Source organism: Bipolaris maydis (genome assembly GCF_028858645.1).
Source record: "Bipolaris maydis strain C4 unplaced genomic scaffold PSV08scaffold_8, whole genome shotgun sequence".
NCBI lineage: Eukaryota > Fungi > Ascomycota > Dothideomycetes > Pleosporales > Pleosporaceae > Bipolaris > Bipolaris maydis.
Genome location: NW_027093864.1, coordinates 1,274,784 through 1,301,470, shown reverse-complemented (window position 1 = coordinate 1,301,470; position 26,687 = coordinate 1,274,784). Strand labels below are relative to the sequence as shown.

The 26,687-nt window shown below is 43.8% G+C and overlaps 5 protein-coding genes across 5 annotated transcripts; 3 read left to right on the top strand and 2 right to left on the bottom strand.

Annotated features, from left to right (window-relative positions):
- Positions 1–14,160: 14,160 nt before the first annotated feature.
- PSV08DRAFT_362927 (Alpha/beta hydrolase fold-1) lies at positions 14,161–15,159 on the bottom strand. Its single transcript, XM_014223337.1, has 2 exons — positions 14,617–15,159; positions 14,161–14,559 (listed from the first exon to the last, which is right to left on the bottom strand). The coding sequence occupies exons 1-2, from the start codon at positions 15,022–15,024 to the stop codon at positions 14,221–14,223; spliced, it is 747 nt and encodes a 248-aa protein (XP_014078812.1). The 5' UTR covers positions 15,025–15,159; the 3' UTR covers positions 14,161–14,220.
- Positions 15,160–15,774: 615 nt separating this feature from the next.
- Positions 15,775–17,262, top strand: PSV08DRAFT_45830 (uncharacterized protein). The gene is made up of 5 exons (XM_014223336.2): positions 15,775–15,979; positions 16,046–16,082; positions 16,130–16,197; positions 16,261–16,637; positions 16,693–17,262. Exons 1-5 carry the CDS (start codon positions 15,797–15,799, stop codon positions 17,114–17,116), a joined length of 1,089 nt encoding a protein of 362 aa, XP_014078811.2. The 5' UTR covers positions 15,775–15,796; the 3' UTR covers positions 17,117–17,262.
- A 2,262-nt stretch (positions 17,263–19,524) lies between these two features.
- Positions 19,525–20,059, top strand: PSV08DRAFT_391791 (uncharacterized protein; the record flags this gene model as incomplete). Its single annotated transcript, XM_014223334.2, has 2 exons — positions 19,525–19,562; positions 19,702–20,059. 2 exons carry the CDS (start codon positions 19,525–19,527, stop codon positions 20,057–20,059), a joined length of 396 nt encoding a protein of 131 aa, XP_014078809.2.
- A 656-nt stretch (positions 20,060–20,715) lies between these two features.
- Positions 20,716–22,099, bottom strand: PSV08DRAFT_224791 (Alpha/Beta hydrolase protein). Its single transcript, XM_014223333.1, has 2 exons — positions 21,930–22,099; positions 20,716–21,884 (listed from the first exon to the last, which is right to left on the bottom strand). Exons 1-2 carry the CDS (start codon positions 22,054–22,056, stop codon positions 20,830–20,832), a joined length of 1,182 nt encoding a protein of 393 aa, XP_014078808.1. The 5' UTR covers positions 22,057–22,099; the 3' UTR covers positions 20,716–20,829.
- Positions 22,100–22,428: 329 nt separating this feature from the next.
- On the top strand, positions 22,429–26,682 carry PSV08DRAFT_45817 (uncharacterized protein). Its single transcript, XM_014223331.2, has 7 exons — positions 22,429–22,703; positions 22,753–22,862; positions 22,920–23,272; positions 23,463–23,721; positions 23,777–24,144; positions 24,238–24,929; positions 24,981–26,682. Exons 1-7 carry the CDS (start codon positions 22,639–22,641, stop codon positions 26,446–26,448), a joined length of 3,315 nt encoding a protein of 1,104 aa, XP_014078806.1. The 5' UTR covers positions 22,429–22,638; the 3' UTR covers positions 26,449–26,682.
- Positions 26,683–26,687: the final 5 nt, after the last annotated feature.

The following is a 26,687-nucleotide window of genomic DNA, read 5'->3' as shown; positions in this document are numbered from 1 at the left end:
GTCTTAAGAATTGTTATAGGCTAGGCCTTTCAGGATACTGTTAGGAGCCAAAGGTTATTATATTGCTTAGGTCTATGTAAAGTATCGGAGGCTTAGTGTCTACTTATAGTATCTGTCCTTTAACTAGGCTATAATAGGGTAGGTATATAACCTACCCTATAATATACCCCCTTACTTAGGCCCTCTATTTTCTATATTTTTATAGTAGGTTTTAGTATTCTTATACTTATAGCTAGGCTAGGCCTATAGCGCTTTCTATTATAGCGCGTAGTTAGGTTAAGCAGCGTTAGTTAGGCTCTAGTCTTACTATAACGCTGTTATTATATTCCTTTATTCTATATTTAGCTTAGTAGTTAGCGTTAGCGTATTATTCCCTCTATACTCTAATCTATACCTAGACTACTACCTCTTATTATATACTCTAAGTTATCTACGCCTAGGCTACTCTATCTTAAAGAATTTTCTTTTTAACTTAGTCTTATATTTTCTTCTCTATACACTCTACTATTACTATATTAATTCTCTCTTTATTTTCTCTATTAGTTTAGTATAGCTTTATCCTTCCTCTTTTTAGTTTTATACTATAGTTTTACTTACCTTTATATTTACTTCTATTAACTATACTACTAGTAGTACTACTTCTAGTACTAGTAGTAGTCTACTTTTACCTTACTACTCTTATAACTTTAGTTTAGATAAGCTAGTAAGTATTAAGTATTTCTTTTTTCTTTTAGCTTATTAACTATTTTTAGTATACCTCTATAAAGAAGCTATACTATATTACTACTAGCTAGAACTTTAAAGGTAACTTTAATAATCTTAATATACTTTCTAAAGAATACTAGTATATTTATACTAAGTACTATACTAAAGCTAAATTTATAGTTATATTAATTATAAGCTAAGTTATAGTAGCGCTTATTAGGCTTATTATAAGATTAAAAGTTAGTACTACTAAAAGTAAGAGCTTTTTTATATATATCTAGCTCTCTACTAAGCCTTATATAACTTTATAATATTTACTAATAAGTAAAATAAAGAGAGCTTTATATATACTAAGAGTTTACTAATAAAAAATTTTAGTAATAGAGTAAGTTAATTTTTATTACCTTTTATATTTATTACTAACTAGAGTAGTTTTACTTTCTTTATTATTATTTAATATCTAAGTTTAATTACGCTAGGGCTACTAGTATTAACTTCTTACTATTTTCTAGTTTTTTTTCTTTTAATACTTTAGCTTAAATATCTTTCTTTAGTAGTTTAGCTTAGAGCTATATTAATTAAGATATTATAATAATAAGTAATATTTTTAGTTAGTATATAAATTATAATACTTAGATCTTATAGTATCTTAAGGTAAGTTTATATACTTTCTTTTTATAATATAACTATAGTTAACTACTTTATAGTATATTATTAATAATTAGTTAAATTATTATTATTTAAAGTCTCTTCTTAAGTATTACTATATAATTAAAGGTCTATATTATTCTACCTCTTCTTAGAATTCTAAGAAGAAAAAGGCTATATACTAAGCTCTTTATTATTATTACTATTAAGTCTCTAGCCTAGTAGTAGTTTATAGGTTTATTTTTATTCTTTATTTCTAAGCTAGTATTTTTTTATAATACTATAATAGCTATTTAAAGTAAATTTTTATATAGTAGCTTATAGTTTACCTCTAGGTAGCCTTTATATTAATTAATAGTTCTTCTTTTTTTAGTTTTTAAATAAGTTTATTCTAATAAAGTTATATAAGGCTTTTATTTTAATAAAGTTTTCTTTTAAATATTATATTAGTATAATCTATTTTTTCTATTTTACTAAGACTTACTTTTTATTATACTCTCTTACGTTCTTTTCTATTAAGATTTCTTCTACCTTTTACTTATATAGAGACTTATTCTTCTTCTCTAAGTCTATAATAGAGCCTAGTCTATAGTCTACTAAGATTTAGCTTAGTAGTAGGTTATTTACTATATATTTTACTAGATTTATATATATAGTTTTATATAGCTCTTCTAGTAAATTTAATATAACTATAAATAAGATAAGTATTATTATTATTATATATTTTATCTATAGCTAGTCTAGTTTATAACTTCGCTTAGTAGTTTTTATATTATATAAAGAAAACTATACTTTATTACCTAGTATAAACTTCTTAGTTAAGTAACGCGTTTAGTTTAATACGTCTTATTATTATTATTATATAAATATAATTATAGTCTAGGCTAGCTCTATATTTACTTATAAGTATTCTATAAAATAAGCTACTTTTCTCTTTAGTAATTTTATATCTATAAGCTTATTCTCTTATATTTAAATTATAAGTATATTATATTTATTAAGTAGAAGATTTTGTTACGAACCTAAGGAAGGGACAGCCAGAAGATAAAGGAAGAATAAAGGAAGAAGCCCATGTCAAGGCCTCACGAAGTAACAAGAACATATAGACCAATGACGCATGAGCGCCCCGCGTCCCACGGTCTTGGCGGAACGCCACCATGAGACAAGTCACGTGTGTCCCACGGATCCCACGATGTCCCACGAAGTACCACGCATGGGACAACATGACACATGTAGGACAATATGGAACATAGGACATTCCCTTAGTATATAGCATAGGCATTGAGCCCTTATGGCTCGATGTGTTCAACTTAAGTTTTGAGTACAAGTACAATACAGAGAGTTATTCTACTTGCACGTTACGTCCAATATTGCACCCTGCCGCTCTATCTGCGAAAACCAACCAACAAGAAGCTTGACACCGGAAGTCTTATATTACTTCTACTCGAGCTATACTCTTAACACTTTGAACACCCTCACGATGAGCGATATTGCAATGGACACCCCAGCCGCTTCCCAGACCGGAGGAACTGCAGCCAACGCCTACAAGCCTGACCTTTACCATGGCGACCGCAACAAACTCGAAGCCTGGCTCCTCCAGGTCGACCGATACTTCCACTTGGCCGGCGACAAGATTGACGAAAAGGACAAAGTCGTCTTAGCCACTAGTTACCACCGAGGTGACGCAGAGAAATGGTCCAACCCTATTATCAGACGATACATGGACGACTCTGTTGACGACAACGAGAATGCTAACCTAGTCGAAGACTGGGATGCTTTCAAAGCCAAGATGCGACAAAACTTTTCACCCTTCAAGGAATCCCTAATCGCGGAACAAAAGATTCAGACCCTACGCCAAACCAGGTCTGCCGCCGATTACACGACTCAATTCCAGCAATACGCAACGAACATTGAATGGGACGACAACGCTCTTATGCGCATGTACCGACAGGGCCTCAAGCCAATGGTGCGCAGAGAACTCATGAGAAGTGGAGCCAACGTCACCAACCTCGACGAACTCATAGCAGAAGCTATTCGACTCGACAATGAGCTATACGAGCTCGCATTGGAAGAACGACTATTCAACCAGGGAACGCGCAACTACGACAATAGGAACGATCGGCCTCGACAACAACATCACCGACGTTCACAGCCCAACCAGGGACGACAGAGGAGCTATCAGCCTAGGACACCCGGCGCATACGCAACCAATGGATATGAACCTATGCACCTCGACAACATCAATCAAGGAAAGGGACCTAGCAAGCCTCACTACAAGAAGGATAAGGACGACAAGAAGAAAATCAACTGCTACGCATGTGGCAAGGAAGGCCACATAGCACGCAACTGTATGAGCAAGAACAAGGTTAAACGACAGCTCAACGTCCTACACCACAAGTCGGAGCTAGATGACAACGAATCATGGAACGTTATCACCCGACCAGAGATCAAATATCACCCAGACGATACGGAAGTCATTAGCGGATTAGACGACCTAACCCTAACTACGTCTGAGGACACATCCGAAGCTGAACCAGTCAGCGACGAGGAATATGAGACGCCAGACGAGGAAGAACAATCCCTCGCGTCTAAATACGAGAAGATGGCACGATTCCAGGAAGAAAACAGACCATCGACGCCCTACGTAAAGAGGCAAGACAGCGCGATACCAGACTCACCCGAGACCTATTCAAGAGACAACCCAGCAGAAGTAGACAAATGGATCAACGCACTATCCATGCTACTTGGACGACCCAACGAGGCCTACAACGATAACAAGACACTACTCGACAAATACAACACGCTATGGCACCTACGATCAGACATCGACTTTTACAAGATCAAGACAACTCAGCGATTGCCAACGTATACGCATATCACGGCCAACATTACGAGGTTAGAACAGGGACTCACGCCCCAAGGGGAAACACGAGTACAGAAGACGCAAGGACGGAACAACTCCTGCGAACCTGTATGGTACTGGTACGACGCAAGGAACAGGAACCACGCGAGTATATCATGGACCGCGTGTACGCATGACTACTGCCCAACTCACTACTCGGACAAGAGAGGAGCTGGATGGAGCCCACAGCACGCAAAAGGCATGCCTAAGTGCAAATGGCTATGGTACGAATGCAAGGACGACAGCTGCCCAAAACACCTATGGGACAAGCGAGAAAAAATGCACTTTCCGGGACGAGAAGACCCCCAGGACATTATACAGATGCAAACAGCATACGAAGTGCAGTACCCAGACGGTCCCTCGACGGAATGCAGGGAAGACCAATGGTACACATGCCTCAGCAACGAATGCGAGAAGCATGCAGTGGCAAGAGACTACTACGGATATCGACAAGAAGAGTCTTTTTTAGGCCAACGACAGGGCAACAAGGCCCCTCCAGGGAAATCAACGTACTAGAATCCCTAGGATTGATAAAGCTCAAGACGAAGCTTAACGGAATACGGATGCAGGCACTAGTGGATTCAGGATCACAGGCAAACTATGTTTCAGCGCACGTAGTAACCCGAGCCGGACTCGAGGTACGACGGAAACAACAGCCTTACCCACTACACGTAGCCAACGGCGAGCCAATGCCAAATGAAAACGAGATTACACACGAGGTCAGAAAAGTGACACTCAGCATCCAGGAGCATGTGGAGGAGATTGACCTAGACGTCATCGGACTAGCTACCCACGACATCATTTTAGGACTCCCATGGCTCAGGAAACACAACCCGCGGATCGACTGGAAGTCGAAGGTGTTTCAATTTGAGTGCTGCGGAACGGACGCAACCGCAAGCCAGCCTACGCATCGGCAGAGTTCGATGGTAGATGAGAGTAACATTGCCAAGCAGTGCAATAACGCCGAGAGAAGAGCGTACTCGAAAGGTAGTTCCCAGGATAGGAAGCCACACTCCGCAGATACCGAAACTAGGCCAACGGATCACGAAGCGAGAGGAAGGGAGAACAGCGCAACTCCAGAGTTCCCTGAACAGTATAAGGAATACGAACATCTATTTCAGGAAGTGGTAGACGAAACAGCGTTACCAGAGCATAAACCCTGGGACCATGAGATAGTCTTACAGGAAGGAAAGACACCGACTTTCGGGCCCATATATCAACTATCGGAAAGAGAGCTCAAGGTACTAAGAGAGTACATCGACAAGAGTCTAGCCAAGGGATACATACGACCATCGAAGTCACCAGCAGGATATCCAATTATGTTTGTACCAAAGAAGGACGGTACGGATCGACTATGTGTCGATTATCGGCGACTCAACGACATCACAGTAAAGAATCGATACCCACTACCGAACATCACAGAGCTCAGGGATCGATTATCTCGTGCGAAGATCTTCACGGCGCTAGATCTCCGAGATGGATACCACCTTATCAGAATGAAGAAAGGTGAAGAATGGAAAACAGCATTCAGAACTCGATACGGACATTACGAGTATCTAGTCATGCCATTTGGGCTTACGAACGCCCCAGCAACGTTCCAGGAACTTATCAACGACGTACTTAGGCCATACTTAGACATATTCGTTATCGCCTACCTGGACGACATCCTTATCTATTCAGAAGATGAGAAGGATCACATAAGACATGTGAAGACAGTGCTCAAGGCTTTAGGTGAACACAGCCTTAGACTCAAGCTGAAGAAGTGTGAATTCCACAAGACCAAGGTCGACTTCTTAGGCTACACAGTAGGAGTCAACGGAGTACAGATGAGCGAAGAGAAGATTCAAGTCATCAAGGACTGGCCGACACCAACCACAGTTACAGAGATCCAATCATTCTTAGGATTTGTAAACTTTAACCGACAATTCATTCAGAACTTCTCAAAGATCGCGATACCAATGACACGACTCACGCGCAAGGACACGCCGTTCGTGTGGAGCAAGGAAGCAGACGAAGCCTTCAACAAGCTCAAGACAGCATGTATTACACCACCATGCTTTAGGATATTCACCCCAGGCGTACCAATGAAGATTGAAACGGACGCATCAGACCTAGCCCTAGGAGGCTGTGCCAGCATATTCATCAACGACAAATGGCACCCAGTAGCATACTATTCAAGGAAGTTCTCAGGACCAGAAGAACGATACGACGTACACGACAAAGAACTACTAGCTATCGTAGCATGTTTACAACACTGGAGAGTATACGCAGAAAGCTGCTCAGAACTCACGATCTACACGGATCACAAGAACCTAGTACACTTCACAACGACGAAGGTACTCAACCGAAGACAGACCAGATGGGCTGAACTACTAGGACAATACAAGTTCAAGATTGTCTACACACCAGGAAAAGAAAACGGAAGAGCCGACGCTCTCAGCCGACGACACGACATCGCAGGAACTAAGACGATAGTCGACAGACCCATACTCAGGACCAATGAAGACGGGACATTAGGGCCCGCACACGAACTCAGCATCATTATGAAAATCGGGAACGACGTACCCGAAGAAGTACAGCAAACCATCATCGAAGAACATCATAACGATCCTGTACACGGACATCCAGGAATCGCCAGGACGATGGAACTCATTCAACGGAATTACCAATTCAAAGGCATGAAAGACAAGGTTACAGCATACATCGCCAAATGCGCAGAATGCCAGAAGAACAAGCATAGCACACATGCACCATACGGAGAGATGCAAGCTTTAGAACTGCCACAAGAACCGTGGGCAGACATCTCTATGGACTTTGTCACAGGATTACCAGCTTCAAAGGATCCAACGACCAAGGTTACCTACAACGCGATACTTGTTGTAGTGGATCGCTTTACAAAGCAAGCGGAGTACATACCATTCAGGAACGACTACACAGCAGTGGACTTAGCACACATTATCCACGACCGGATCATTCGACATCACGGAATACCAAAGTCAATCATCAGCGATAGAGACAAACTATTCACATCCAACTTTTGGACGACGCTACTCGCAGCAATCGGGACTAAGAGAAAGCTATCGACAGCTTACCACCCGCAAACCGATGGACAGACCGAACGAACAAATCGAACAATGAAGACATATCTCAGGATTTACGCCAATCATCAGCAAGACAATTGGGTACAACTACTACCTATGGCACAGATGGCATACAACAACAAAACATCAGAAGCAACAGGCAAAACACCGTTTTTCGCCAACCACGGACGACATCCAAATCTCTTTACTAGAACATATCCAAGCTTAAAGACAGAAGCAGCCATCGCAACGGCTGAACAACTTAAGAAAATCCACGAAGAACTACGAGAGTCACTCGAACAGGCTCAACGCCAAAGCATTTCCTATCAGAACAAGAAAAGAAAAATGGCACCTCAGCTAAAGAAGGGGGATAGAGTATATCTACTCACGAAGAACCTTCGCACCCAACGTCCAAGCAAGGGACTAGACCACGTCAAAGTCGGACCATTTTTAATTTCAAAACAAAACGGACCAGTTACTTATACACTCGACTTGCCAGCCGACGCGAAGATACACCCAAAATTCCATGTACGACTATTGGAACCAGCAGACCCCGAAACGCCACTACAGAAAACATTCCATTACGAACCCGAAGAAGAAAACGAATTTGAAGTCGAAAGAATTATATCCCACCGAATTAAAAATAACAAAACCGAATACCTAGTCAAATGGTTAGGATACCCAGACAGCGAAAACACATGGGAACCAGAGACCAACCTCACGAACTGCCGCCAGCGCCTGGCACAGTATCACCAATCGCCTCCGCGAACCCCGGATCACCCTCCAAGAAAGTAGGCATGAAGACACTCCAATCCAAAGCAGGAGTACCCGGCATCAGGCCACCCTCCAAGGTGGACACCTCTCGATTTGCCCACTCCATGGCCTCCAACGCCTCAATATCCTCGACATACTTTCCCGACTCGTCAACCCACTGTTGTTCACGACGTTTCAGGATTTTCCTTTGTTTACGAAGACGATCTTTCTTCGCACGCGCCGCCATTAGCGCCTCCAGAGCTGCAGACTCCGCTGCATCAACCTCAGCCTCTTGTTGTTCAAGACGCGCCAACTCTTGATCCAACTTTTCGAAATTCGGAACCGGAACCTCCACCGGAACACACGACTTCACACCATTCCGATAACAATTCCCACACTCCTTCTTCAACGACGACATTCGACACTCCAGACCCCGCTTCGCACAATATTGACAAGAAACCATCGCGAGTCCCCCAGTACGGTTAATTCGATCACCAACGGAATGACGATGCGCAGTACTTCTAGAGACCATGACAAGTTAGCTCATGAGGACATGAAGCCAGGAAGGGGAGGATAGTGTTACGAACCTAAGGAAGGGACAGCCAGAAGATAAAGGAAGAATAAAGGAAGAAGCCCATGTCAAGGCCTCACGAAGTAACAAGAACATATAGACCAATGACGCATGAGCGCCCCGCGTCCCACGGTCTTGGCGGAACGCCACCATGAGACAAGTCACGTGTGTCCCACGGATCCCACGATGTCCCACGAAGTACCACGCATGGGACAACATGACACATGTAGGACAATATGGAACATAGGACATTCCCTTAGTATATAGCATAGGCATTGAGCCCTTATGGCTCGATGTGTTCAACTTAAGTTTTGAGTACAAGTACAATACAGAGAGTTATTCTACTTGCACGTTACGTCCAATATTGCACCCTGCCGCTCTATCTGCGAAAACCAACCAACAAGAAGCTTGACACCGGAAGTCTTATATTACTTCTACTCGAGCTATACTCTTAACAGATTTAAACTTACTTCAGTTACTATAAAGTTATAGTTATTTAGTACTAGTTAATAAGCTAGAAGATAAACTAGCTAATTATCTTAGTTAAAGTTTATAACTATATATAAGACTACTTATATCTCTTAATTTACTTATTTTATACTACTATTTATCTATAAGTAGTATATAGTAGATAGTAGCTACTTTATTTTTACTAGCTTATAGAGAGTTTTCTAAAATTCTTTTAGCTAATCTAAACTATAATCTATAATAATTTATAATAGAAACTTATAGAATCTTTACTATATATTTTAAAACTATTTTATATACGCTTTAGCTAATATTAATATTATAGCTTTTAGCTAGATAAACTTTAATAAGTAATCTATAATAACTAGTAAGAAGTAGAGTAAGTTCTTTCTCTCTTAAAGTAGATTAGTTATAAAGACTATTAATATTTATAACTAGAACTTATTAGCTATAAGTAGTAATTATAGTAAGTCTTACTACTTTAACTTTAAAGTATATACTATATAGTAATAGTAATTTTATATAAAATATATAATATCTATAAATATTTTATCTTAATAGTAGTCTTAGTAAAGAATTTAAAACGTCTAGTTTTTACTTAGATATTCTACTATTAGCACTTTATATACTTACTAAATTATTACTATTATAAGTAGTTTTTATTTAGCTCTAGCCTTTTAGGAACGTTTTTATAAAATAAAATTTTAAGATTTATTAGAACTAGTTATATAAGTATTTAAATTAGTAACTATAAGCGCCTATTTTTAGCTCTACCTATTAAAACCGTTACGCCTACCTATTATATAATATTATTACGCGCTAGTAGCGTCTATATAAGCAAATCGTCTATAACTCTATTTTATCTCTAGCTTATTAAATACCTAGTGCTTTACTATAAAACTAAAGTACTAAACTTATTTATATTTTACTTTTACTTAACTAAAATCTCTCTAAAAACTCCTTCTACTAATTAGTTAAACGTTTAGCTTTTAACGTCTCTTTAATATAAATAGCGTTCTTATATAGCTACTCTATAGTATCTATATCTACCTCTTTTAAATTAATATCTATAATACTTAAACCTACTAAGTAGATTTTATACGCGTCTAAGTTACTTATAAGTATATACTTACTAATCTACTAGATCTTTTATAGCTTAACTATACTAGTAAAGTCTATACTAGCTTCTAATCTATAGAATCTCTATTAGAATGTTACTACTTAGGTAGCGAAAGTTACTACTTATTCTACTAGTAGCTTAGAGGTAGAGGTCTCTACCTTCTACTTATCTAGTAATAGACTTAGAGGCAGCTTATTAAAGGTTCTAGTAAAAAGAGATAAATAAGAGATAAAGATATTACTAGAGGAGAGAGAATAGTTAAATTGTCTTCTTAAGGTAGTACTATAGGATTTACTCTACTTTTCTCTACTTTCTATTTACTAACTCTTCTACTACTATTTATATTTATTATCTTAGATTTTAAAAGAGTCTTTTTAGTAGTAGCTTATATAATCTATAGCGTAATAGATAAATATTACTAGATAATAGTATAATAGCTTCTAGTAATAGATTAATTAATAAGTTTTAGTTAAAGGTTAAGTACTTAGTTCTATTAGAGATTAGCTAGTGAGCTTATATCTCTAATAGTTAGTAGTCTCTTTTTTATATCTAAAATTACTCTTTCTTAGTCTATCTATAGTCTTCTTAAAATAACTTTATATTTTAAGTTAAATATAACGTATACTATAGTATATATAGTTTATTTATTAAGATTATAGTTAAATATTATAAGTTAAGTTATCTTTAAGCTAAGATATATCTCTATAGCCTTATTTAAGCTATATAGCTAGATTTCTATTATACTAAGTTTAGCTCTCTTTACTACTTATTCTTATACTATATAAAAGCTTTAGTATCTTAAGTCTACTATTATAGTTATAAATATTATTCTATTAAGAAGTATTAAGATAAGAAATAGAGGTCTATTTATATTCTTTAGTACTAGCTATTTACTAACTACTTATATCTTACTCTTTACTATTACTATCTCTACTAGCCTCTATCTACTAGCTTAAGTAGAGGCTACTAGTTTTCTAAGTAACTTTCTATATTAGCTCTATTAGTAGTATCTATAGCTACTACTTAGATATTTACTATATTTAAGTAATCTCTTATAAAGTACTTCTTCTATTTATAACGCGTATATATACTATCTTAGTAGTATTAGTAAAAGATTTTTTTAGAGATAAAGGTATTCTTAGCTTTAGCTAAGTATCTACTTTTCTAGCTATAAGCTAGCTTACTTCTATTTTTACTTAAGTTTAACTTATTTACTAAAGTTATTTAGATATTACTATTCTTATCTTTAACTAAAATCTAAGTAGAGGTCTATTAGCGTTTAAATAAAGCTATCTTAATATTAACTATAATTTTATAAAAGGTAGTAACTACCTTATTCTACTTTAAGTAAGTTATACTTCTATTTAGAGTAATATTATATATTTACTAGTTAAGAGCTTTATAAAGCTTTAAGATTTTTAATAGCTAGCTCTACTTATTCTCTTTACTTTCTATTAGAGTTTATATAAACTTTAGAAAAAAGTCTATAAATAACTTATCTTTTTTTTAGTAGAGCCTCTTAAGGCGTACTTAAGCTTTTTCTTAGTTATATTTATTCTTATAGTAGAAATTAAGGTAAGTAAGAAAAGTATCTAAACTAAATTTACTATTTATTCTACTCTTTTTATAGTATACTACTATTTAATTTTAAACTTAGGGGCCTAGATTTATCTAAATAAAGGTAAACTATTCTCTTAAGCTACTAATAAATTTTTAGTTAACTATAAGTTTATACTTAATTATAACTAGCTAAACTTAGAATATAGGCTTATAGCTATTAAAGAGTTCTTCTATAGAGAGTAGTTTACGTTAGGCGTTTATTATTATAGGTATATATAGAGGGGTATTTATCTTTAGGTTAGGCCTAGGCTAGATATCTTATAACCTTCTATATCTTACTCTATTTATTATATTATAGCTCTCTAGGCTTTAATTTATTATTAGAGGCGTTAAAGTTCTTCTAGTATTACCTCTAGGTTAACTATCTCTACATCTACTATAGCTTTAGGTAGGCCCTATTATAGAGTTAGGTTTTAAGATAAGGGAAGTAATACAATTATTATAGGCTAGGCCTTTTAGAATACTATTAGGAGCTAAAGGTTATTATATTGCTTAGGTCTATGTAAAGTATCGGAGGCTTGGTGTCTACTTATAGTATCCGTCCTTTAACTAGGCTATAATAGGGTAGGTATATAACCTACCCTATAACAAGAATTAATGAACAACGGCGCTAAAGCTATACGTATAGCTGCACAGACGTAAGCACTAGAGGTGTTGTCGAATAACGCAAATCGACAGGGTCTAATAACGCTTGCCTGTGGCATTACTTAGACAAATTCCATTGGTTTCAAGATGAGCAGCAAATAAGTAGATTATCTAACAGTGGCTGTCAGCGGCGCGAAAAGTGTACATACTAACGTCCATTCCTACGTGCCAGGACGCACAGTATAACAAAACACTTCTTTCGTTTAGGTCCTTAGGTTATGCCTAGTATGTATTTATTTCATAGCCTTTACTCTTTTATTGTATTGATCCCTCACTTGGAAAGTATATTATTACTTTATTACAGACCTGAGGAGAGGGACAATATAAAGATAAAGAGAGATTAAAGGAAGAATACTCTTGTAAATGGATACTGTTATGGGCTGGACCTTTCAAGATACTATTAGGAGCCAAAGGTTATTGTATTGCTTAGGTCTATATGAAGTAGCGAAGGTCTAGTGTCTACTTATAGTGTCCGTTCTCTTACTAAGCTATAATAGGGTAGGTATATAACCTACCCTATAACAGATACCCCCTACTATAGGGTAGAGTAGGGTTGGGTAGTAGTCGCACGGGCTATAGGTAGAGGTAGTGTAGGGTTAGACTCTAATCTATGTCAGGCGCTGCCTATATACTATCCTGTGCAGAACGTTAGCAAGAACGCTAATTATTCGTACCTTTTTGGTTGTAGTAGCGCAGTGGCACAGGGCTGAGCTTCCAACACTTGATTCTAACCCGGATCGAGCTTAGAGAAAGATCAGGACCCAACCCCGTGGAAAACTCGCGTTAAGAGAATAGAGAAACGGCGACTTCTTCCTGAAACCTTTAAGCTGATTGGCTAGTTCTAGCATACAGGAATTTCCGTCACGGAGGGATAGATGTTACTCAAGCAGCAATTTGACCTGTAAGCCCAGAAGTACCATGTATAGTCACGTGGCTACTCACTGACTAATAACGCTGTATCTAAACTTGCTCCTATCATGATACACACAAGGATAAACAATACTTCTTACATGCACAACTGCTATACATGTCTAGTTGTGGATACTCTTTGTTTTGATCATGGAATCGCGTGAGGATTTGTATGCAGAAGTGCAGAGTTATTTAGACTACTGCAGAGAGGTTCTCCAGAATTTCTGTCTGATGCTTCGTATACCATGAATGGCTCAGATTCTGATTCATTACCTGAGAACTCGACACTTGAGACCACAACAATATCATTAGGCACTGCAGACCTCCAAGCCTGGATATTAGCAGGTAAAGAGCTGGAAAAAGGTGGCGAAGACTTGACATTAGGATCGTCTCTCATGTCTAGTGTGAGGTGGTGGTATGTACTTCTGGACTTGCATGAAGATATCGGAGCAGCCATGTATTCAACAGCATCATTAGTGAAAACATTTTTTGTAAGACGTTTGAGTTTCGACCGCCTAACAAATTTGTGTAGTCACATATTTCGGCTTAAAAACAAACATGAACAAAAACCCCATGTTTGGAAAGCGACCTATGGCATGCGTCCCTTTCCAGTCTCGGAGCCAAGACCAATCTTATCATCATGTCGAGCTGGATGACGAACGGAGCGATCAATCAAATGACTGCTAACAAACTGGCTTCACCGGAAGATTAGAATAATATTTCAAGACGGACTTGAACGATGGGAAGAATGAGCTTGTAATCTAGAAAAATGGTCTTTGACATTGAGAATTTTCTTGTTCTACTTCTTGTCTTGACCAAGCTTGGCCGCATACTCTACGCCTTGAACAACCTCCTGGGGCTGGCTGAGAAAAGGCGAATGCGACCCGATTGACGTGAAGGTCGGCACATCCGCACCTAGCATCTGTGCCATCTGTTGCTGGATAGGTAGTGAAAGCGCTTTATCGGCCTCACAGAAGAGATACATTGACGGGATCTCATGCCACGGCTCATAAGTGACTTGGTCGGTGAAAATGCGCGCCGATTGGTGCTTTAGTTTTGAAATAGCAGCCTTCTGTGCTTCGTGGTTGAGATCGTGATAGAAGACTATCTCGGGCGTAGCGGCGTAAGAGTAATCACCCTAAAACTAAATTTTAGCCCTGCTACTAGGTGGGAAGGATCTGGTAGATATACGAACATCGAATTGCATCCAGGGTAAGAATTGACCACCAAGCATAGCCTTAATAGTCGCCCCCTTTGGAGCGACAAAAGCAGCGAGGTAAACAAACATAATGACACCGCCTTGCTTACCCGCTGCCTGTCGCTGCTTGTAGCCCAAACCCGGAAGGGCATTTTGTCCAACTAAACCTCCATATGAGTGCACAACTAGGACGATTTCTTTGCACTCATTGGCAAGTCTTTCTAGAGTAGAGCGCAACGCCATAGCGTCGTCAGCAAGGCCTTTATTAGGAGGCTCTGCTCCTACAGAAGGATACGCCACAGCCTCCGTTTCCCATCCGCGCTGGTGCAATTGGTCGCGGGTAGTGTCGTAGCAATCCGGTGTATGCCAGGCACCCGGGGCAAATACGATAGTAGGCTTGGACATGCTGCTGGCGATAGCAATCTGGGACCAAGGGATAACGCTACGGAAGATTGGTAGGGGCTAATAGGATCCAGGCGTACAGAAAACAAAATGTGCTTCAGACTCGTTTGTTGAACTCAGGGTGTGGTATTTAGCGACATTTCTATGTGCTGATCGCAAATAGAAGGGCCTATAGAGATGCACAGATAAACAATAAACTCGTGCTAGCGGATGTGGGAGCCCTCTTCCGACGGGCTTCTTCCGACAGGCTTTCTTCCGACAGGCTTTCTTCCGGGGTTCATCCTTGTCGTCTTCACCAGTTGTTATTTTTGACCTTGTTTACGGTCTTCTCTAGGTGCGTAGTATTGACAAGAGAAGGAGTGTGCTTTAAAAAAGGTCGCTGCCCGCTATGTAAGTCTCTTCTCTGCTTGTGCATAGTCAAATGCAAAGGTCACTCAAGACCTAGGGACACAACTTTTACAATACGCCTAGCAGCGGATGCCTCATTATAGACGGCACATAGCTGAGCTAGCGGCCGCTCCGCCGGACAGGTCCTAACAGAAAACAGCAAAGACTGCCGATAGACGGGCGGGAAACCCCTCCGCACGAACCGTCCCACCTTGATCCGACACACCTTGCAGTAGCTAGCCCCTTTGCCACATGCAAGAGACCCTTTCCAGCGACCATGATTGCTTTTGCACCCTGACTCAGTATCTGTTAGGCTCGCCTTCAAATACGAAATGAAACCATTCTGCGCGCTCCCCACTTGCAACATGCTGCTATACTACCTGTTGCCATGTTTGGAGCCATAGTTCAGCATCGATCCAAGCACGACATGTCAGACCAAGGCCCTCAACTACGAGACACGACCACCGCGCTATTAGTTCTTGCCTTTGTCTTTGTAGCGTTGCGCTTCATTGCACGCTCCAAGCGTGGCCTTAGTTATGGAGCAGACGACTGGATGATTGTATTCTCACTGGTACGTGCCTATATGTCTCTGACCTTTGCTTCAAAACAACTGAGTTTGGGCTTACCCAAAGTGCAGCTTATTTGCTTCATTTCCGGAGGACTCAATTACGCCAGTAAGTTCGTACTTGCTAAAGTCTGTTGGGTTTTCTAATATTTCTAGTGATTCATTGGGGTTTAGGAAGGCATGCTATCACCCTGCCTCCCGATAATGTCACTATGGTGCTCAAGGTATGAAACCCACCTCTAATAAATCGCGTACGTAGTGAACTCCACTAACCTGAACCACAATAGCTCCTCGTTGCTTTTGAGTGTGTCTACTGCACTGCTATAGGGCTAATTAAGCTCTCTTTACTGGTCATGTACCTGCGCATCTTCCCAACACACAGCTTTCGAATCAGCTCATACATCTTGGGATTCGTGACAATTGCTTGGGTTATCGCTATTAATTTTGTCAGCATTTTTCAGTGCACTCCAGTCAAAAAGGCCTGGATGGGTTCTGCAATCGACGGCACTTGTATCAACCTCAAGGCTTCATTTATTGGCAATGCTGTGCCCAATATCTTGACAGACGTTGCTATCCTGTGTATGCCCGTCGCTCAAGTATTGAAGCTTCAAGTAACGACCGCTCAACGCGCGTCTTTGCTTTTCATGTTCCTGCTTGGAGGATTGTCAGTGCTCTTCCATCTTAACTTAACTGTTTTCATTACTGACTGTGGTTCACAGCGTGCTTTTCGCTAGTGCCTACCGCTTTATGACAATCATGCGATTTGATGCAGACGACACAACGGGGACGCTAGCAACTGCATGCACCTGGTGCGTTGTCGAGGTCGCATCTGGCATCATAAGCGCATGTCTGCCCACGTTACGTCCACTTATGCTCCTCATTTCGTCCCAATTCAGCAGCACTCGGAATCGGTCTGAGAATGAGTTGGCTACGGGAGGGCGGTCGAGCAAGACACAGCTTGTCACCATTGGCGGCACTGGCACCAAACGTAACCAGGATTTCGAGCGCCTTAAAGACGACTTCGAGGTTCACAGTGATTTTGTTGCAGCACATACCCATAGCGGTCATGGTGACGCGTCTTCAAGTATTGATGAGAGGGCTATAGTTGGTGCAATATATGGACAGGAACTAAAGTCTCTCTAAGGGAGTCACTCTTGTGTTGAAATAGTACGAGTCTAAGTGGGTATTAGATCCTAGTACTGTGGCTGAGGGATTGCTGAGGGTTACTGTAGATGGTTACTGCTTACAACAAATGGATCAGCCATTATGAAAATTTACATGTAAACTAGATATCTTCCATTTCCTTTATCTTTTTATTTTCTTAAACGATTACAATTCTGCAACTAGTTCGTCTGCCCCTCAATCATATCCCCAGTGTTAACTGTAAACGCGTCGCGCACCGGGTCGGTGTACTTAGCCAATCTTACGTCCGATAGCGTGAGGCCAAGCGGTTGAAGATAGTCGTGCAATCATTCCATGTGTTCAATCCTAGGTTTCCAACTGTAGTCTTGATGATGTAGAGGATGGTCTTGTCTTCGCTGAAACGGTCCATAGTATACACAATCGACTGCAGCATCGCCTGTTGCTCACGGTCATGAGCAATGTGTCTTGGGCGCGCCCAAGCTCTTGGCGTTGAGGGTACCTACGTAGTAAGCGGGCCTAGGTTAGGTGGGTCTGGGTGGGCCGCCCTGACGGACGCTCGTAGTAGTAGTAGTAGTAGTAGTAATTGACTCAGGACCTTGTCGCAGCTCTCTTTAGGTCGCATGATCTGAGCTGCACCGTCTGTTCCCTGCCGCCGTTTTAGCTGATTATTCTATTGGCTCTTGTTACGATTTAGCTACTACGTAGTCAAGATGCTGATCACCTGGGCTAAGTACAGGATGTCCGCCAAAGCTAACGAAACGCTGACAATGCCGGATGAAGAAAGGGACAAGTTTGAAGCTCGGAACTAAATGCTGTGTATCTTAATGAGATGTTTAGTTGATAATGCTTTTGCAGCTAAACTTGCCGTTGAATCTATCGCTAGCAATACATGTTTAGTGAGATTGTTGCACACATGTCACAGTAAATGCGATACTATACCTCCACCACCGCAACATCCATCCAATGAAAATAGATGTTTTGTTACGCGACAATGGATCCAGTAGCTGGTCATGTGGTCTGCTTGCGTGAATGTTAACGCTGTTTCAACATGCCCTACGTCCAGACAAGCCGGTAACATGCACTTGATTGAAAAGTCAGCGCTTGCATACTGCACTTTGTCTTTGTCCTTGGCATCGCTGCCACAGGAACGATAGCAAGCCGAGATCTGATCACGATAGGAATACGTAACGCTCGTGTAAGCCATGCACGACATTGCAAGGCTTTCAGCAACTCGGGAACCAAGACGGGTGTGCTAAACGGTTAAAGCGATGTCTTGGATAGTGTATGGGATTCGACCGGTACGCCGGTGGTATCATAAGCACCGCGGCCCGTAGTACTGTCGGACTCGAACTCTAGAGGTTCTGGCCGAGGAACATAGGCCTGGCAACGGTAACTTGGGTGGACTTGTCGCTGTCAGACAAGAAATGAGCAGCTCAGGTATGCGTACTGTGGACGCGAGGGGTTGGGCGCGATAGAAAAGGGTGAAGGAGTAAGTGATTGTTACGGGAGACACTGGCTAGGTAGTGGGGTGCGCGACAGTGAACCTGCGGGGAAACAGCGATTTTATATCTCGGTTGTGGCTCTTGTGCGCCGACCAGAAAATCAGGCAGCCAAAGGCAAATAGTAGGCAAAGGCAAAAAGGAGGCAACTGCGCCGGATAAGGTAGTGCGGCAGACATGCATCCTTCATTTAGCCCCCTGCACCAGAACCGCCGCTGGCGGCGCTAGTACCACAGAAGTTACTTCTGGTCAGCCGCCGCGATGTTAGGCAAAACCTATGGGAGGCATTCCCTCTGGATATACTTGGGATTTTGGAAGTTTTGTTGGTAGCCACATGGACCAGCATCGGCATCTTTGCAGGGGGGTGCACGCCACCAGGCAAGGTGTCACTTGGATTAGCCATTCACAAGGCCAAGCCCACAGCCTGGCACGTTTGGAGCCATGCGACAAGCTGTCTCAAGCACAGATGTTGACCCGTCCTCACATTGACATGCAGCGGACTCAGCCTTCGGATGTTGAACTACAGAAACTTTGCACCGAGCTAGCCATCCCTGTTGCCGGTGCGAAAGGAAAGATGTGCCTGGGGGCTGGCCTCCTTGTTGGCGGACAAGCAGCTCCCTGATTGGCGGCCAGCAAGCCCTCTTAGGGGCGATTGGCTGGTTCACCCCCAGAGAGTCGGGGGGACCTCTTCATCACAGAGGTATGACGAGCATACACACCGTGTGTAGTGCTGGAGCTGGTATGCGAAACGAACTTGCTCACTCACTCTGGGGTAATTATAAGTACGTGTCCATTTTCCTGCTCAAAATTGAACATCCGTGTACAGCACATATAAGATTTGCTTACCAGCTGCTCTACCGTCTCTGCAAATCCTCAAATCCTCAAATCCCATTCTTGACTACCACCAAGATGGCTGCCCAAACTACCCACCAAGATATCACCTACCCGTGAGTCTAATCCTCCTTCCTACTTGTACCACTATCTTCCCGTCATGCACAGAATTCGCCTTCAAATCACTTGGAACGCATTTTCAATTGTGTCGTGACTGCTTTTTCAATGTGTTGGTGTTCATCGTACATGCTATAGTTCTACACTGCGCACGGACGATGAAGGAATTACCGTTGCAATGCAGCCAATCACATACTATCCGCTAGCCGATCACGGAGCGCTACCCGTCGACGGGCAGCGTATTGTCGATACGACGCCGGCCGCCCCCACCAGCACTCCACCAAAGCCCTACCAGGCTGCTTCTCATCAGCTCACAAGCGACAACTTATCAAAACACGACAAGGGCTTCGATCCTCTGCTAGATGCCGCCCAAAAGGCCGCCAAGGCATTGGATTTACAGCGAGCAGGCAACGAGCAGGGCTTCCATCTCGACCTTCATCACTACACCAACCATCGGTTTGATCTCAATGGCTGGACCAGACAACAAGCGCAATGATTCTTGACTTCATTTGTCCAGTGCAGTTAGCTGCTCTTTACTGTACCTAGATACCAAATGCATTAAATATACATCGCTCTTACAGCGTCTTACTCGGATCAATATCTGGACACGGAACTCTACGTATGCACTAATGACGCGCACAGCTGCTAGGTGCGCTCCTGCACCCAGGACCTACCGAGATACCAACCAGGCCCAAGCACTGCTGTGAATCCATAATTAGCTGTATTCCCCATTGTAAATGTTCTTTCTTGTTGAACATCTTTACGCAGAGACGCCAACTATGCTAACACATGTATGGCTATATGCGCCGACACTCGTATCCAGGCTAATCTCTCCGATCGGCACCGTGCCATTCGGTGTTACAGTACAGTATGGGTATCTACCAAGTGCTAAGAAAAACTCATCACTCCTTCTTTCCCATCCTCATACGACTGTTTAAGCCAGTCTTGGTGCCAATCGTACATCCTCCTTTCAACATTTTGACTAGTCTTAGAAGCTACCAACATCTATCAAAATGGTCCGTGTGGCATCCCCTAACGGAACTGAGGGTTACGGATTTTCAGAAGCTGCCTGAACTTCATTTGTCGTTGCCGTAGGAGCGTGTAGTGGAAGGGAGATGGATGTATACTTTTTTTACGACTGAACTTTGTCTCATGTTAATCATATAGTATAAATAGGAAGTAATAAGAGAGAAACAAATGATGGCGACGAGAAACATGGAAACTCGTCTATTAACTCCCTTCAGATGTATGCAAATCGATATTAAGCTATTGATGAATCCTTTCCTTGATGGCACCGACAACACTCTTCAAGCCGCTCAGCCTCGCCTCCTTGGTCTCACCCAAGTAAAGACTGGCAACCGGCCATGCATGTATTCCACCTCTTTCTTCCCACGTATCCACCTCCTTCCCCGTTTTCTCTAGTAATGCAACGAGATTCCTTGTTTCTGGCCCGAGCACCTCCTCGCTGCCGTACAGAAAGTACCAACCCTTTTCTGGCGAAGCTTCCGTCCACTTCCGGATGTCTTTACAATTTCCAGGCGAGACCATGGCATCGTCTGCAGAAACTTTGCTTCCAATGTACTGTCGGCCGTATTGTTCCAGCGAGGAGCTGTCAAGATAGTCTGACGCGGTATTCCTATTATCGGGCGATATGATTTTGACCCACGGGCTGATCATGATCGCAAGACCAGGCTTCTGGTGTCGAAGCTCGGTATGCTCGGACAAATAGAGTAAGAAGCTAAGCATCAAAGTAGCACCAGCCGAGTCTCCACCAACGACAATACGAGTTGACGACTGAGCCAAGGAAAGCACATATTCGTATCCGGCCAAGGTTTCATGAAGTTGAGTGGGATATGTGGCGTCTGGTACAAGAGTATATTCCAGGGCAAAGAGGGCGGGATTGCCGTACCCAGCGGCTTTGAGTAATGCAACCCAGGCAAGCAGGAATTCCATGTAAAAGTAGCTGCTTCCCATGGAGAAACCACCGCCATGACAGTAGTAGACAATCAAGTCTGGCTGTTCTTGCTGGTTATGCACAATCCATACACCTTTGAAGTTTGGTCGCTTGACTTCGGTCCACCGGATGGGGCTGGTGACAACTCCATGGCGCAACATTCGGAATCTCAGAAAAGGCAGTGAGACTTGCTTTGAGAAAAAGACCCTACCCAGGAAGGCTGGCATGTTGGCGAAGGCATAGCGGACAAAGCGAATGACGAGGTCCTGGAATGGTGTTGCTTTCCTGACCCATGGTGCACGTTGTTCAAGAGGGACGAAAAATCTCTCATGGATGAATTGGATTGGTATAACAATAACTTTGAAACCTATGAGAATCAGTACGTCGGAAAACAAGGAGGATGTGTACTCACTAAGAAAAGGTAGCTGTGGGAGAAGCCATGTCAAAAGGGGGATGATGCCAATCTGGATTAGCAATTGAGGGGCAAGAAAGACGAGGAAAGCGATGCAGTCCAAGTAGGAGATCTGGCCCAGGATCATCTTGACAAGAAATACATAAAGATGAAGTCAGTGAGCTTCCTTTGTCTGTCTGCACCATGTCGAGTGACAATGGTGATGACGCCGTCATGGGTCTAGCTAAGCCACAACCGATTAGCGCCACAGCCGTTCAAACTCAATGCTCCTTCTCTGACCAGGACACGCGTCATGGTTGTATCAAAGGCCCTTCCAATTCAGCTGGAATCCGAGCTGAAGGTCAAGGCGGACAGTGAGGACGGAATGCCGTGCACGCACTCTTCCATATGCGGACGACGCTGAGCACGTGACAACGGTTAGAGTTTGTGGGCACGGACCAGGCGGTTGATCGCGACGCCCGGAAAACTTGCGCGCGGCACGCAGTTGTCACTCGGCAAACACCAACGACTGCGACTGCGACTGCGACTGCGACTGCAATCCCCCTCGTCTGCTTGCCTGTGCCTGCACCGAGGAATCATCTTGTTCCGTCTTTCTTCTCCCCTCTTTTCCCTCTTATCTTTTTAATGGAATAAAGCCCCGCGCCCGACGGCAGTCTCAGTTGTTTGCGCGGCAGCCTAAGCCAAAGTCGCGAACTTGCACAACCTCACCATGGCAAACTCGGCAGCAGACCCCAAGGCGGCGCCGCTCGCCGATGAGCTGAAGGATCTCGCTCTGTAGGCACTTCTCTGCTGCTCTCTTCTTCTGTGTTACTAACATCCATAGCTCACTCCCCACGTCGGCCTTTCCTAAGAACTTCTTTTGCGCTCTGTGCAATCAGCTAGCTTTTGACTCCTACAAGCTGATTTGCTGCGCAAAATCAGTCTGCTCATCATGTAAGATCAATTCATCGCCAAGCTGCAACAGAATCGCCGCCCACTAACATTTTCTAGGCCAGGCAAATCTCCAGTTTCCTACCACGTGTCCGTCGTGTGACCATTCGCCGCTCGAGGCAGATTCGTGTGCGATCAACAAGTCTCTCCGCAACACCATGCGCGTATGGCTGCAAAAACAGAAGAAGAAGGAAGAGGCCAAGGCTGCGGCACAGGCAGCTACCCCTCCTGTTGAGGCGACACCAGCCGCGCCCGAAGTGCAGCCAGTGAGCGAGAGCATAGGGAAGCCTGTAGACAGCATTGAGGAACCACCCAAGGCAGAGGATAATGTTGCTGAAGAAGCTGCTGGCTCTGTGGGGAATGCGGAAGAGACTGTACAGCGCGCCGGCTCGGCATCTGCTCAACTGAACGAAGTAGGTAACCAATGTCTATCTTGTTGTTCGCGTGTTGGCATCTTGGGATCGTACAGTAAAGAAAGAGGAAAAGAAGAGAACAAGGCGAAGAGCATCCATTTCTTGAAGAATGCAAAACCCGTTGCTGCACATGCAAATGAACATCAAGTGTCTTTAATTCGAATCTGTCGCGGTTACTAACCAACATCAGGTCAACTCTCCTACTGAGGCTAGAGCATCGCAGAATATCTCGAAAAGCACGGAGCCTGCAGCAGCGGACGGCTCGACGGAAGAGCCAAGCAACACCCCCGGCGTCAATGGCATGACAGGCACCAACCCCATGATGAACAATATGCAAGGTCAAATGGGTTTTGGTTTTCCTGCTCAAGGTGGCTTCAACAACGGCATGGGTTGGAACGGCATGCCTAACATGATGGCCAACGGCAATTGGAATGGTATGAATCCCATGGGTACGTTGTGTCGATGAAAATTCTAGCAAGCGAACAACCGCTAATTTCCATCTAGACTTCAACAGCATGAACGGCATGTACGGCAACTTTGGGGGAAACATGGGCATGAACGACATGTCTGCCATGAACATGATGCAGTATGGAGGCGGCTTTGGTAATGGTTGGAATGGAATGGGCGGTGGCTATGGAAACTTCAGCGGGCCCAATCAGATGGGTGGCTATAATCAATCTGGAGCATATCCCGAGATGATGAACCAGTTCCCCAAGAATAATTTCCCAAACCAGAACCAGAATCGTTTCCATGCCAATCAAGGGGGAGCACATGCCCAACGAAACAACAGGAATGGCAGCCAGGGAGGCTTTGGCCCTGGTTTCCAGGGCGCGAATACCCGTCCGACAAGCCACGGCGGCCCTTCGGAAAACGTACGTTCTTTCCACCAAAATTCTCGGCCAAACTCGAATAATCGGGTTGGCACATCTTGGAACAATCCGACTGACACGAATTTTTCTACGCAGCGTGACGGCCAGTCGCCTGATGGAAACGCCAACACTGCCACTGAGGCCAAGGCCGAAGGCGAGCAGGACAAGGCTTCCACAGAGCCAACTGAAGAAGGTAAGGAAAATAGCGAATCTGCTGCAGTTTCTGTTGAGGCACTGAATCATGGAGCTGGCTCCGGCCTTCATGCAAGTCAGGCCGCTGCCAACAATACTGATGATACAGGAGAGAGTGCCAAAGAGCCGGCGCAGGACGATGGGCTGAAACCGATCCAAACCGTCGACACTGGTGGTGCGGATATGCAGGATTATGATCAGTCAATGATGGGTAATGGTATGGGCATGCCATACGCAGCAGGAATGATGAACCAGTTCCCGGCTCAGCATATGAACGCGCCGTTCGATCCTAGCATGAACATGAACATGAATATGAACATGGGATACAACGGCAATTTCGGTCCTCGTGGCGGCTTCAATAGCGGCGCTTATGGTGCGGCGACAGTTTTGACAGGTCAACCCACGGAGCCTATTGGTGTTGGGGTCAAAGGTGCACCCACCGGGCCACGTGCGATGCGAGAAGGTCGGCCCAACACTGGATTCTCAAGTCGTGTTAACAGCGGTCGGTATGCTCAGGCGCCTCCACCGCCACCGCCCAAGAGTGTTGCATCTACTAAAGAAGTTGCGCCGATTAGTCCACAGCGCAGGGTTCGATCGTACGTATCCATTCAATCAACGTTGGGCTTTGATGACTAACCACCATACAGCAAATCCCCTTTGCGAGATGAGAGTATGCGCGTCAAGGAGCGGTCGCCCACGCGGTCCCGGTCTCGATCTCGAGCAAGAGACGAAGACCGAGATGAGCATCGTGAGCGATCACGTTCTGCGGATCGCCATTCTAGACGTGACGACCGTGCTCGATCACTGACGCCGTCAGAGGATGATCACGACAGTCGCAAAGAGCGCAAGCACCACCGTTCATCGCGTCATGACGACCGTGAACAGGAGCACGATGACCGGTACCGTGATGAGAGGAGTAGCCGTGGCGACCGAACGCGCAGCGCTTCAGCAGACTCCAAGTACCGCAGCAGCCGTCGTGACAAGGATAAGCACCGCTCCTCACGGTCACATCGCGAGCGAAGTAGAGAACATCGACGCCGCTACCGTTCTCGATCGCCTCGCAATGAGGACAAGTATGACGATGATGATGCGTATCCCAACGGCGAAAAGGACTCTGATGGTAACTCGCGACGCAGGCATAGGAGTCGCGAAAAAGATAGGCATCGTGACCGATCACGCGACCGATCACGCGACAAGGAACGTGAACGGGATCGCAAGGATCGCAAAGAGCGCGAGCGCGACTATGACTATGACCGCGAGAAAGACCGCTCACGAGACAAGGACAAGGAACGCAGGCGCCGCCGTGACCGTGATGCTGAAGAAGAAGAGCGCGATTACGAGGACGACAAGTACCGCTCCTCTCGCCGCAGCCGTAAAGACCGGGATCGTGAACGGCGCGATGATGACCGCGACCGAAAAGACAGGCCATCCGCAACTGAGAAAGAAGAAGATGTTGTTGGTCAAATGATGAAGAAGCGTGTCGTTTCGCCTCCTCTGAACGCCCCCACTGGTCCATCGGCAAATGGCTTCAGCATCAAAGGCCGTTCGAAAAATGCCATGGCGCCACCTACCCAGCCGCCTAGCGGCCCTCGAGCATTCCAGCCCCCGAAAGGACCCGCTGCTGACCGTAACAAGGACCGCAGCAGCGACTCCCGAGACCACCGCCGAAGGAACAGCGTAAGCTCCGTTTCTACACCACCAACTGGACCGTCTGCAAAAGAAAAGGAAACCACACAAGACCACTACGCAGCTGAGAGGGAACGCAACGCACGAGAGCGCGACAGCCGCGACCGCGTCGAAAAGCCCTCAAGCAAATCCCTCCACTCCCGCATCTCCTCCACATCCTCCCGCCCTGCCCTCTCAACCAAGCGCTCCCGCGACGACCTAGACGACGAACCTTGTGTCCCCAAAGGACCAAAAGCCGATATCAAGCCCCCTACCGGACCCGCCTCCCACCGCGACAAGCGACGCAAGAGTGGTGCCATAGGCGACGATAACATTGCAAACCTCTTCACCGCCGGCCTAAGGAAAAACGCAAAAGCCAGACGTGGAGGCGTAAGGACAGAGGGCGATGTCGAGAGAGAAATGATGGAAAGGGAAAGAGAGAGGAGATAGCTTTTTGACCTGTTTGCTATCTGCGACATGGTAGCGAAGTGAGAAATAGAGACGGAATCTGCGGGATCGTATTAATTAAGTCATGGGGACAGATGATCTGGGATGGCTACTCTGCTTTCTTTTTGTATTATACCCTTGTTCTGTCACTTGCTTCTGGTGTGGAGGGGTGAGAAATCAAGAGCATGCATGTGATGCTGTTATGAGGCATGAGCATGCCTCTTTTTTAGAATCTGAATAAT